This window comes from Oryx dammah, unplaced genomic scaffold (assembly GCF_014754425.2).
Source record: "Oryx dammah isolate SB20612 unplaced genomic scaffold, SCBI_Odam_1.1 HiC_scaffold_19, whole genome shotgun sequence".
Lineage (NCBI taxonomy): Eukaryota > Metazoa > Chordata > Mammalia > Artiodactyla > Bovidae > Oryx > Oryx dammah.
The window spans coordinates 81,192,137-81,205,007 of record NW_024070203.1 but is presented as its reverse complement, the minus strand read 5'-3'; the positions used below and the strand labels follow the sequence as shown (position 1 = coordinate 81,205,007).

Sequence of the window (12,871 nt, the reverse complement as noted above, 5' to 3'; positions counted from 1 at the left end):
CCTACCAATGATAAAATGATTTTTAGTAAAATCATTCTTCTGGAACTTCCCTGGTGGTGCAGTGGTTTAGACTTCACTTTCCAAGGCAGGGTGCATGGTTTCGATCCCTGGTCTGGGAGCTAAGATCCCATGTACTTTGCTGCCAAACAAATGAAAATATAAAACACAAGCAATATTGTAACAAATTCAATAAAAGACTTTAAAAATAGTCCACATCAGGGTTTACCTGGTGGTCTAGTTGTTAAGAATCTGCCTGCCAAGCAAGGGACGTGGGTTTGATCCTTGGTCCAGAAAGATCCCACGTGCCTTGGAACAACCTGGCCTGTGCACCTGAGAGCCTGAATGCTGCAACAAGAGAAACTACTACGATGAGATGCCCAGACTTCACAAGGAAGAGCAGCCCCCATTCTCTGAAACCAGAGAAAGCCCACACACAGCCACAAAGACCCAGCGCAGCCAAAAAAAGTAAATAAAAATGAAAAAAAAAATCATCAGGAAGTGTATTATTAATAATAAAAATTTTAAGAAATAGCCCATGTCAAAAAGTTTCTTTAAAAAAAATAAAATAATTATTTATTTTAAAAGGTGTTTCAGAAGAGGTAGAATGAAGTGTAAACTTATTTTTCCCTTCTATACCGTATTCTATATTTTTCTGAATATCATTGTTTATTGCGATGTTATGTATTCTTTCTAGTACTTTAAAAAATTGTTTTAATTAAAAAAGGACTTCCCTGGTGGTCCAGTGGTTAAGAGTCTACCTGCCAAGGTAGAGGATACAGGTTCAATCCCTGGTCCAAGAAGATTCCACATAGTACAGGGCAACTAAGCCTGTGCACCACAGCTACTGAGCCTGTGCTGCAGAGCCCGCATACTGTGAGAAGGGAGACCACCACAAAGAGACGCCTGCGCACCTCAGCCCGAGAGCAGCCCTGGCTTGCTGCAGACAGAGGAGGCCTGCACAGAGGCCGCAGGGGCCCTGTGCAGCCGAAATGCACTCATATATATAATAATTATAATAAAGTACATACATTTAAAAAGTAATAAATACATCTACATTATACAGATGGTAAAAAAAAAAGTCAGTGTAAATGGATAGATACACAGTGAAAAGTATATTTCCCTTCAGTTCACTATTGTTTACCAAAGACCTGGTGTTTTTTGAAGGGATCTAAGAATAGCCCTTTGAGAAATCTGTATGCAGGTCAGGAAGTAACAGAACTGGACATGGAACAACAGACTAGTTTCAAATAGGAAAAGGAGTACGTCAAGGCTGTATATTGTCACCCTGCTTATTTAACTTATATGCAGAGTACATCATGAGAAACGCTGGACTGGAAGAAACACAAGCTGGAATCAAGATTGCTGGGAGAAATCTCAATAACCTCAGATATGCAGATGACACCACCCTTATGGCAGAAAGTGAAGAGGAACTAAAAAGCCTCTTGATGAAAGTGAAAGTGGAAAGTGAAAAAGTTGGCTTAAAGTTCAACATTCGGAAAACGAAGATCATGGCATCCAGTCCCATCACTTCATGGGAAATAGATGGGGAAACAGTGGAAACAGTGTCAGAGTTTATTTTTCTGGGCTCCAAAATCACTGCAGATGGTAATTGCAGCCATGAAATTAAAAGATGCTTACTCCTTGGAAGAAAAGTTATGACCAACCTAGATAGCATATTCAAAAGCAGAGACATTACTTTGCCGACTAAGGTCTGTCTCGTCAAGGCTATGGTTTTTCCAGTGGTCATGTATGGATGTGAGAGTTGGACTGTGAAGAAAGCTGAGTGCCAAATAATTGATGCTTTTGAATTGTGGTGTTGGAGAAGACTCTTGAGAGTCCTTGGACTGCAAGGAGATTCAACCAGTCCGTTCTGAAGGAGATCAGCCCTGGGATTTCTTTGGAGGGAATGATGCTAAAGGTGAAGCTCCAGTACTTTGGCCACGTCATGCGAAGAGTTGACTCATTGGAAAAGACTGATGCTGGGAGGGATTGGGGGCAGGAGGAGAAGGGGACGACAGAGGATGAGATGGCTGGATGGCATCACTGATTCGATGGACGTGAGTCTGAGTGAACTCTGGGAGTTGGTGATGGACAGGGAGGCCTGGCGTGCTGCGATTCATGGGGTCGCAAAGAGTCAGACATGACTGAGCGACTGAACTGAACTGAAGAATAGCTTATACTCCTATTTTTGTTTACATGTGTTTCTCCTTTTTTATTTAAGCACAATTATTTTTCTGTATTGTGAAAGTATTCCATGAGTTTCTCCCTCCTCCTCTCCCATCCTCTTTCATTTTTTCCCTCTCAATATTAAGGTAAAGGAAATAAATTATGTTTAGCAGTTATTTGATTATTTGTAACCACTCATCTGGTACTGGGCTTCCCTGGTGGCTCAGATGGTAGACATTCCACCCTGAGGTATAGGAGACCCGAGTTTGATCTCTGGGTCAGGAAGATCAGCTGGAGAAGGAATGGCAAACTACTCCAGAATTCTTGCCTGGGAAATTCCATGGACAGAGGAACCTGGTGGGCTACAGCCTATAAAGTCACAAAGAGTCGGACACAGCTAAGCAACTGACGCACACATCTGGTACTCAGTAGTACACAAGAGCAAAATATCTATTCAAATATTAAAGCAGTAGCAATATTAAGGATTGTATAAAAACATGGTGGTTAAAAAAGAGCAAGTTATTACTGTGGTGTATTCTTAACCCTTCAGCTTAAAACTCAATTTTTTAAGAAAACAAAACTGCACTTTCTGCCGCCATGATGCCTGTGAAAAACCTTATGGCATGGGGGAGCAAAGAAAGAAGCAGGTCCTAAAGTTTACTCCCGACTGTACACACCCTGTAGGGCTTCCCTCGTAGTTCAGTTGGTAAAGAAGCTGCCTGCAATGCGGGAGACCTGGGTTCAGTCCCTGGGTTGGTTGGGAAGATCCCCTGGAGAAGGGAACGGCTACCCACTCCAGTATTCTGGCCTGGAGAATTCCGTGGACTGTATAGTCCATGGGGTCAGACACGACTGAGCGACTTTCACTTCACTATACCCACCCTGCAGAAGATGGAATCTTGGGTGCTGCCAATTTTGAGCAGTTTCTTCAGGAGAGAATTAAAGTGAATAGAAAAGCTGGGAATCTTGGAAGTATTGTAATAATTGAAAGAAGCAAAAGCAAGATTACTGTAACGTCTGAGGTACCTTCTTCCAAAAGGTATTTGAAATATCTCACCAAAAAATATTTGAAGAATAACCTGTGTAGTTGCTAAGAGCAAAAAAAAATTTTTACAAATTGTGTTGCTGCTAAGTAATCAAGATGAGGAGGAGGAAGATAAAGATTAAAATTCAGTTATCTGGAATATTTTGTATGTTGTTGCTCTTTTGTTGTGTGGGATTCTTTGTGACCCTGTTGACTGTAGCCTGGCCTGCCAGGCTCCTCTGTCTGTGGGATTCTCCAGGCAAGAATACTGGAGTGGGTTGCCATTTCCTTCTCTAGGGAAACTTCCTGACCCAGGGGTTGAAACTATCTTCTGCATTGGCAGGTGGATTCTTTCCCACCGAGCCACCTGGAAAGCCCAATTTTGTATGAGATCGTCACTAAAATTTAGAAACCAAATAGATATATATATAAACTGTCATTCCGTTATGTTTGCTTCCCCTTGAATTTACCCTATACATAAACATCTGTGTGTGTGTGTGTGTGTTGTAATGGAAAGAAGATTTGCACCTGAATCAGTAGTATTGACCACCCAGCAGTCAAGTCTAGTAGAAGCTACCATTTAAAAATACTTGCTACTTCATCTCTTAGAATGAAAGAAAATTTTACTGAATTTTCTTCCTTTTTTTTTTTGTCTTCCTGAGGTTCTCATTATGCTGTTGAACATGAAGGGCAAGTGGTTGATTTCTTTGTAGAATGTTTGATTTAAGATCTTATTGTTTATGTAAGGATTTAATCATAATTATGTGATTTTTAAAACAAAGTTTTAAGAGTTGCTTTAAAATGGAACCAGTAACAGCTGCAGAAGTTCAGGTAACAACCTTATGGGTTTATATAGTAACACTTAGTTTCTTTCTTTTGTTTTCCCTAGAGGTTTTGCTACTTGTTGATGAGTGCTTCAACTTACACCTTTATGATGGTGTGGGAGTACAGCCACTATCTCTTGTTTCTTCAAGCAATATCTCTCTTCTTGCTAGATAGTTTTTCACTGGAGCAGAGTGACAAGGTATTAATAGCATTTCAAAATTATGATTTTAAATCTGCAGAATTTTAAATCTAGTGTTTATAGGGTTGTATAAAAACCATTTAGTTTTTAAACTTATTTTGAAATGCTTTAATAGGCTCTGATTTATACTTCTACTCAAAAGGTTGTTAAACTCATTCTTCCCTTGTCCTTTGAAATTCCCTTAAGCATGGGCTGTTTATCCAAAGTCACCCCTCTGCTTCCTCTCTATTTCTAGCCATTTCTCCATCTTCCCTGTTTCTTAAAAAAGTGAAATATAGAACATGTTCAAAAGAGTCTATGTATGCTATATATATTCCATGGGCTGAGTATCCAGGCCACGGGGTCACAAAGAGTTGGACATGACTGAGCAACTGAGCACACATATAGTGTACAGAAAAAATAAGAGTAATTGAACAGCCAGGCCAAGAATTGGAGCATTTCAGTACCCTGGAAGCCCCTTTTCCCGTCATATCCTACTCCCTCTCTGACAGAGGCTAACTGTCCTGAATTTTGTTAATCCTTTCCTTCTTTTTCTTTATTTTTTTTTTTTTTACCACCTATGTATTCCTAAAAATACGTTGTTAAATGATAATGTATTGTTTACTTTTGCCTGATTTGCTTTTGAGATTCATCCATGGTGATATACAGAGCTATATTTCATTCATTTTTATTTATTAATGTATTCTGCTGCTAAATAACATTTCAGCTTTTTTCCTGTTTATTGTTCATATGACCAGTGTTGCTATAAGCATTCATATACATATCACCTGGCTCAGAAGATTTTTCTAGAAGATATGCCTCATAGTGGAATTAGAAGTCAAAGGATAAGTGCATATTCAATCTAACTAGAGATACCAAGCCTTTCCCCAGAATAGTTATATTGATTTATACTCCTGTCAGCAGTAGTTTCCCATAGACATTCAGTTCCTTTGTTTATCTTTTTATTTTTTTGCTTTGTTACCTTTCTTTTCCTTATTTATAAACATTTATTGAGTATTTAATATATTGGCTTATCTAGAAATTTGGGAATCTTCATGCTCATCCTTTTTCTTCTGCTTGGTCCAGAATCCTGGTGATTAGGTTATTTAAATAATCATTAACCGAGTATAAGATTCTTAACTTGTTAAGTGAAAGGGTAATAAGTACCTCAAAGTATTACAGAGGTAAAGCTTCAGGAAGTAGCTACCACCCTAGAAGCTGTGGAAGAACTGGGAATTATTAAAACTTAGAAGTTTAGAGGAGGGACCCCATGGAGCTGAAACAGACCTCTGATAAAGAGCCACTGCTCCACTTTGCTGGTATCTCTGTACTGGAAAGAAGGGCTCTCTGGAAATGGCACCCAGATTTCTGAGAATGGTAGTCTGGCTAGCTGATCCCATGGTCTCTGAGGTAAGAGGACATGATAAAGCTGATTCTTAAAGCTTAAGAAAACTGCAGCTGCATCGAACTGCTCTTACAGGAACGAATTACTCTGTTGGAGTGAAGAAGCCTCGCTAAGGTGATCCATCCAGGAACTGCAGGCCGCAGGAAGGAATACATCCCTGCTCTGTCCTCCAGCCTTACCTCTCAGGAACACAGATTGGCAGAGCTTAATAGGGAGCCAAATGGAAAAGCAGAAATATAGATTATAAGGTTGGTCCCAGCATTATGAATCTGGGATAGAGGCATAGGTTTGGACTAAGAGAACCTGCAGCCAAAATGAAAAAATAGGATATTACTAGCACCCAGAAGATCAGTAGAGCCCTCTCCTTGTGATTGTGTCAGTCTCCCAACAGTGCGGTATCTTTTTAAAAAATGGCTCTGGCCTTTTAGGGATGTTTTTTCTGTTTTGTTTTTTTTTTTAACATCACTCTGCCTTTTGATTCCTCCCCCTCCCCCCAACTAATGTCTATATTTTGTCTTAGTTCTCCCCTTTCTACTCAATAAAAGGCATCTATTTTATGATAGATTAAGTTATTCTATTGAAGTTTAGAAAAGAAGCCTAGTAAGACAATAACTTTCTAGAAGAACTAGGAAATTTATTTAATTTATTAGGAAATTAAATTTAACTTTCTTATTGTCACTGTTAAATGGACCAAGTGCAAAAATACTTTTCTCTGGTGCTGAATTTCATGGCAATATATTTTCCTTGGGTAGGTTTTGGGAACTACTGCTAAAGATTATGATTTTTTACTTGCATAGCTTGATGTTGCTCAGGTAGACGAGACAAACCAAGTGAAATGAAGTCAGAGCCTGGGATTAAAAAAGGTTCTTCTAGTCTGATTTAGACATCCATGATTTCAAAGCTTTTTACTTTGTTTCTGGAGAAAGAACTCTATTCCATGACATTAAAAGTACAAATCGAATGGTTGTACAACACTGTCCAAAATTACAGTAGAGCATTCACTTTATAATTGTAGTAAAATTTTGTCTAATGGAAAAATGTACAGTAAAATTCATTTTATTCTCATTTTTGTCCCAACAGGTTCATGAAGTTTATAAAATCTATATATTTTCTCTCTTTTTGGGATATTTACTGCAGTTTGAGAATTCAGCTTTATTGGTGTCTCCTTTATTAAGTTTAGTAGTAGCCTTAATGCTTGCTAAGTGCCTTCAGGTAAGTAGAATTGACTGTCATTCTTGGGGTGAATTTTTAAATTGTTAATTTTTTAAAAATCTCATTTATTTGTTCATATGGTTCCTCCTCCCCATAGTTGAATGTGAAGAAAGGAACTTTTGTGGCTAAAATAATGAAAGTGATTAATTTTTACTTGGTGTGTACTCTGACAGTGACATTGAATATTATAATAAAGGTAAGTAACTCTGTTGGAGATTCATGTAGTAGAGCAGTTTGAATAATTTAATGAGAATAATGGGATAACAATAGAGTTTATACAGTAATATTTTTAGTTGAACAGTAATCATACCTAGTATATTAGGTGGGAAAATAGGATTCTGAATTTTTTCTAGATATACTTTAAAAAATTCTACTTTATTTTTCATTTAATCTAAAATGTCATCATTACCTCAATTAGCATTAAGTAATATGTAGAATAAATTCAGATGAGTAAAAGACATTCAAAAGAGTAGGTAAGTTGTTTATGCTAGGTGGAAAAAGGTTAAAATTTTCTTACTACCCCATTACACTTTTATGCTTAACTGTAAGGTAATATGATTGACTTACACCAATAAATCTCCTTGCTTCATAGTTATACCATGCATTTTTAATTCACATTTTTTGTTTCATAATCTTGCTATGTTTTCTAGTTCTAGTATTGGACAAAACCATATTGCTATAAGCATAACTGATAGTTCTACAACTAATAGTTCTAACTAGTGTTTTTATCCTCCAGATGTTTGTCCCACACAAAGAAAATGGACATATGCTGAAGTTCCTTGAAGTAAAATTTGGACTAAATATGACTAAGTAAGTTTTAGATTATGTAAGTTTACCTAACTCTATACCACTTAGAAGATAAAGAGGAAAAATAATCAAAGGGAGGTAGAATGCACCTAATTACATACCACTCAGAAAATAATCTGGGATATTATAATATCTAGAAGAAATATGACATTAATACTTTTCTTATTTTAAAAAATATCTCATTTAGATCTTTTAAAATTAGATGTACTTAAACCTCAGTAGCATCACAGTAACAACTTTCTTCCTTAATGAGGAATGATGATACAATCTAAGGTCAGGATAAATTAAAGATTTAAAATGAATAAAGAACCAAGGAAATTTTAACCTCTAACCAGCAAAATGCTAATATTTAAAAGAACATGGGGATTTCCTTAGTGGCACAGTGGATAGGAATTTGCCTGCACACTGCAGCAGAGTAGTCCCTGCTCATGACAACTAGAGAAAGCCCACACAAAGCAACAAAGACCCAGTGCAGCCAAAAAAAAGTATGAAGTCAACTATAATTCAATTAAAAAAAGGTTCATGGTATATTACAAATCTGTGCTTTAATAAAAATGGGGTATGGGCATAAAAATGAGGTGGTCAGTAAGATATTTATTTCTTAGCAAAGAATCTCACCTTTGGTCATAATAGTGGATTGGGCCAGAAGCTGACTTTTTAAATTCAAAAACAGTATACTTTTGTTTGTTGGTTAAGTACATTTTTAAAATCTAAAATGAAATAAATGATTTTATATACCGATAGAATCCATTTACATAGCAGAAAACATATATTTACCTATGAAAGTGTTAGTTGCTCAGTCGTGCCTAACTCTTTGCAACCCATGGACTGCAGCCCACCAGGCTCTTCTGTCCATGGGATTTTCCAGGCAAGGATACAGGAATGGTTTGCCATTTCCTTCTCCAGGAATCTTCCTGACACAGGGATCAAACCTGGGTCTTCTGCACTGCAGGCAGGTTCTTTACCAACAGAGCTACCAGGGAAGCCCTTAATGCCAGGTTCATTCTAGAGTTTTCCAAGGTTACAGAGAAAGTCAGTGAAAAGGCCAGTCGATTACGGAGGTCTACAACTAACTTTTACTAGTTGCCTGCTGAATTTCAGACCTACAAATACACCTTATAAAGATATGGTCCCTAGCTTTATGAATCACACAGCTTCTTAAAGGATTCTTTTGTCTTAGTAGATATGATTTACATTTCAGAAGACTTCTGCGGTGTTTAATCCATGTTAAACAGTCGGTTAACTAATACATCACAACATGAAGCTTCATGCACAGTATCTAAAATTCCACATAATCTAGCGAAATGTATAGGTGAATATTCTCCAGGGGATCTTTTCGATACCTGAATCAGGAAGACTTCTCTAGTTCATAAGTAGACCCTAGAACCTTATCATCATTTGCTGTGATTACATGGGATTTTAGATACCATGCATAAAATTTCATGTTGTGATGAACCAGTTAACCAAGCATTTTACGTGGCTTAAACACTAGAGAAGGCTTCTGAAGCATGAATCATACCTATTTACTAAGATAAAAGAATCCTTTAAGAGGCTGTGTGCTTCATAAAGCGAGGGACCATGTCTTTTTAAGGTGTATTTGTAGGCCTGAAGCTCAGCAGGCATCTAGTAAAAGTTGGTTGTAGACCTCTGTAATCGACTGGCCTTTTCGCTGACTTCCTCTGTCCCTTTGGAAGACTCTAGAATGAACCCGGCATTAAGGGCTGCTTCTGTTCAATGCTTCTTAGTTGGTCTTGTATAGCGCTCCGTTGTTCTGCATGTCAGGTACTAGATTTGCTTCACAAGGTGATACACTTGGTATTTTAATATTAAAAATTAGTCCTTGTCTTTAAGGATATTGCCAGCTCATTAGGTAGTTTTTATACAATTAATGGCATATAGGTGGTACAAATCGTTAAGTGCCTTATATTCAGATATACCAGTTGGATATCAGAGTTTGTAATGTTCATCAGAATTTCAGGAAATTCTGTTGAGAGAAACTTTTAAGAATCACTAAAGAAGTGTTAATAAATATTTATTTAATGTGCAAGATACTGGGCTAGGTACTCTTCGGGTTACAAAAATGTCTACAGTCTGACGCACGCGTTCTAAGTTGCTTCAGTTGTGTCTGACTCCTTGTGACCTATGAACTGTAGCCCTCCAGGCTCCTCTGCCCATGGGATTCCCCGGGCAAGAATACTGGAGTGGGTTGCCGTCTACTGCTCTAGGTGATCTTCCTGACCCAAGGATCGAACAGTGTCTCTTAGGTCTCCTGCATTGGCAGGCGGGTTCTTCATCACTAGTGCCACCTGGGAAGCCAGTCTGGCACATAGCGGATTGCATTAAGCACTATAATAAACCGACAATTAAACTGCCATGGGAATATGGGGAAGGAAAGATTGAGATTGGGGTTATGGAAAGAAGATCATTAAACAGGGAATTTGAATTAGACCTTAAAGAATTAATAGGTTTAATAGGCGTATTTAAAAACAAGGTGCATTTGTCCTGGATACAAAAGATTTCGATGACAGCCTCTTTGATACAGTTTTATTGATGTTTGGCGCATTGAGAAATTTGAACCTTTTAGTTTAAACCCAGTGATTTGTGAAGCATTCTTGGTCCATCTATGAGCACTCCTGAAGATCACTTTATCACTTAACCTCCTTCTCCAGGGCTGGGAATTTAAGGATTAAATGGAAGTTAAAGATGGTTTCGGAGTGAGAATGCCTATAAATCTACCTATAACTAGAAGTCTTGGTTATATTTAGCATTGGTTAAAAAAAAGCAGTTTATCTGATAGAGCTATCTAATATAAAACAAGAGTGTCCAATAACAATGTAACATTAGTCGCATACGTAATTTTCTAGTAGTCACATTAAAAAAAAAAAGTAAAAAGAAACAAGTTAATTAATGTATAAACAGTATAAAATTACTGAGATATATTTTGTATTTTTTAAATTCCTTTTTTCAGCTGTTCTTGTCTTTGAAGTGCAGTGTATATTTTGTGCCTAAAGAATATTTCCACTTGCACTTGCCACATTGCATGTGCTGATAGCTACATGTAACTAGTGACTATCATATTGGACTGTGCTGGTTGAGGCTAGACAGCTGAATTTTTTGTTTTCTTCCAGGTAAAAATAGAAAGTAAAACTACCTTAAAACTATATTGAGTCCTGTATATATTGGACTGTATATATATATATATATATATATATATATATAGTCACATTGGAAAAGGAAATGGTAACCCACTCCAGTATTCTTGCCTGGAGAGTCCCATGGACAGAGAAGCCTGGTAGGCTACATTCCACGGGGTTGCAAAGAGTCGGACATGACTGAGTGACTTCACTTCACTTATTGTCGCATTGCTGTTTCATAAAAAAGTAGCAAGTTTAAATGTATTAGGGTAGTTTGTTGAGGAAGGTTACTACTGCTATTATTTTCATTTTGTAAAGGGTATGACCTTGGTGTTGTAAGTTAGTAGACTAAAGAAATGTGTTTTGTCTTAGTTTTTATTGAGATAAAAAATAACTTATGTTCAGTATTTTAAAACATCTGTAATTTTAATATCATGCTTTTTGTTTTCTGTAGGAATTTTACAATGAATTGGCTCCTATGTCAAGAATCCCTTCAGGCACCGTCTCAAGATTTTTTTTTGCGATTGACACAGTCTTCTTTACTACCTTTCTATATTTTAGTGTTAATTATTTGTTTTCTTTCTATGATTCAAGTTATTTTTAGGAGAATTAAGTAAGTACCTAAGAAAACTAATCATATTACTAATTAATAAATTATGAAATACATAAAACATTTAATATCTTTCTTTGTATTTGTTTTATAGCTTCTAATTTCTTTTTTTATCACTATGTAAAATATCATTATAAGTTGACCAGATAAAATTCAGATTTAAGCATATATATCTAAATATGTAATGTCCATTTTTAATGCAGGAATAATATTAAATACTCAGTTAAACTTTTAAAGACTCATTCACTAATTTACTCAGGATTTTTAGTTATTGTAAGAATAATCTCTTCTATTTAAATGAAACTAGTAGTAAAAGTGATTTTAAATTAAAAAGTTTGACTATTTAAAAGTATTTTTATAATGTTTGAAAGGAGGTTGTATATAGGATCTTAATTTTGAGAACTTACTCTAATTATGATTTAACTATATTGATTTAGCAACCACTAGTTCAGTGATAATGGACAAGGAACCTAAGTATCTAAGTCTCTTTTTCATTACAGTTCTTAAACTTTCACGGTTCATCTTCATTGAGTCAGTTGTCTTCCAAATTCGAAAAGCCTCTTTCAAAGACTTGGAGATATAAGTTAGGTGTTTGACCAGCAGAAAGTACTTTCAAATTTTAAAAACTACCTGTGTATTTTTTATGAGGATACTAAAGATCTTTGATGTACTGAAAAACACATTTCTTTCGGTAGTGATAAGTCCCTGAAAGAAACTGTCACGCTTGAAGATGGACGAATTGGAGAAAGGCCAGAAATAATTTATCATGTGATTCACACTATTTTGCTGGGTTCTCTTGCAATGATTATAGAAGGGTAAGTGTATATTTGATCCATTTGTTTTAACAAAGAATTGTCCTTTATAATGGTAGTTAGTGTGTACTTTCCAGAATACATTTATAAAACACTACAAAAACTCAAAAAACCTTAATATAACTGGGGTTTAGAGAGGCATTTATAATATTAATGAACCAGTATTTACTTGTGCATTTATTTATTCAAAATGTTGAATGTCTTCAAAGGATCCAGCATTGTGCTCACTGCTAGGGGTATACTGGTGAACAAAAGTGGACAGCAAAAGTCTCTAACCTTATGTGATTTATGGCCTAGTAAAGGTGACAGACACTAACCACATAAAAATAAAATCACAACTTTGCTAAGTGAAGGAGAGGTAGAGAGTGAGGGTTCAATAAATGATACCCTTTTCTTTGAAGTTTGACTTACATGAGAAATAAGACATAAGAGTATAAAAGGGTTCTGAGCACCTGGTTTCAATGTAGGTAGGTTTCTTTATACCAACAGACAATTCTCTGGACACCAGCTGGGTATCCTACAATTCAACTCAGTTTTGACACTTGTCTGCCAGGATCATCAGAATCCACAGGCGTAGGGTTCAGTCCTACAAGACTCCCTTGCTACCTCTTCAGACACCAATTAGAAGTCCAGGTTATTACCTGTTTCTGATGAACTGACCAGAGTGTCCCAAACTCTGGCTGGAACACTAGTCACTT

At 36.5% G+C, this 12,871-nt stretch overlaps 1 protein-coding gene across 2 annotated transcripts in view; it reads left to right on the top strand.

Moving 5' to 3' along the window:
• DPY19L4 (dpy-19 like 4) overlaps positions 1–12,871 on the top strand; it is a 57,467-nt gene that overhangs the window by 26,000 nt on the left and 18,596 nt on the right. For both annotated transcript variants that reach the window (XM_040261045.1, XM_040261046.1), the window contains exons 8-13: positions 4,080–4,214; positions 6,679–6,810; positions 6,908–7,006; positions 7,547–7,620; positions 11,206–11,364; positions 12,057–12,176. In XM_040261045.1, the coding sequence (XP_040116979.1) occupies positions 4,080–4,214; positions 6,679–6,810; positions 6,908–7,006; positions 7,547–7,620; positions 11,206–11,364; positions 12,057–12,176 (719 nt within the window). The remainder of the gene's footprint in view (positions 1–4,079; positions 4,215–6,678; positions 6,811–6,907; positions 7,007–7,546; positions 7,621–11,205; positions 11,365–12,056; positions 12,177–12,871) is intronic.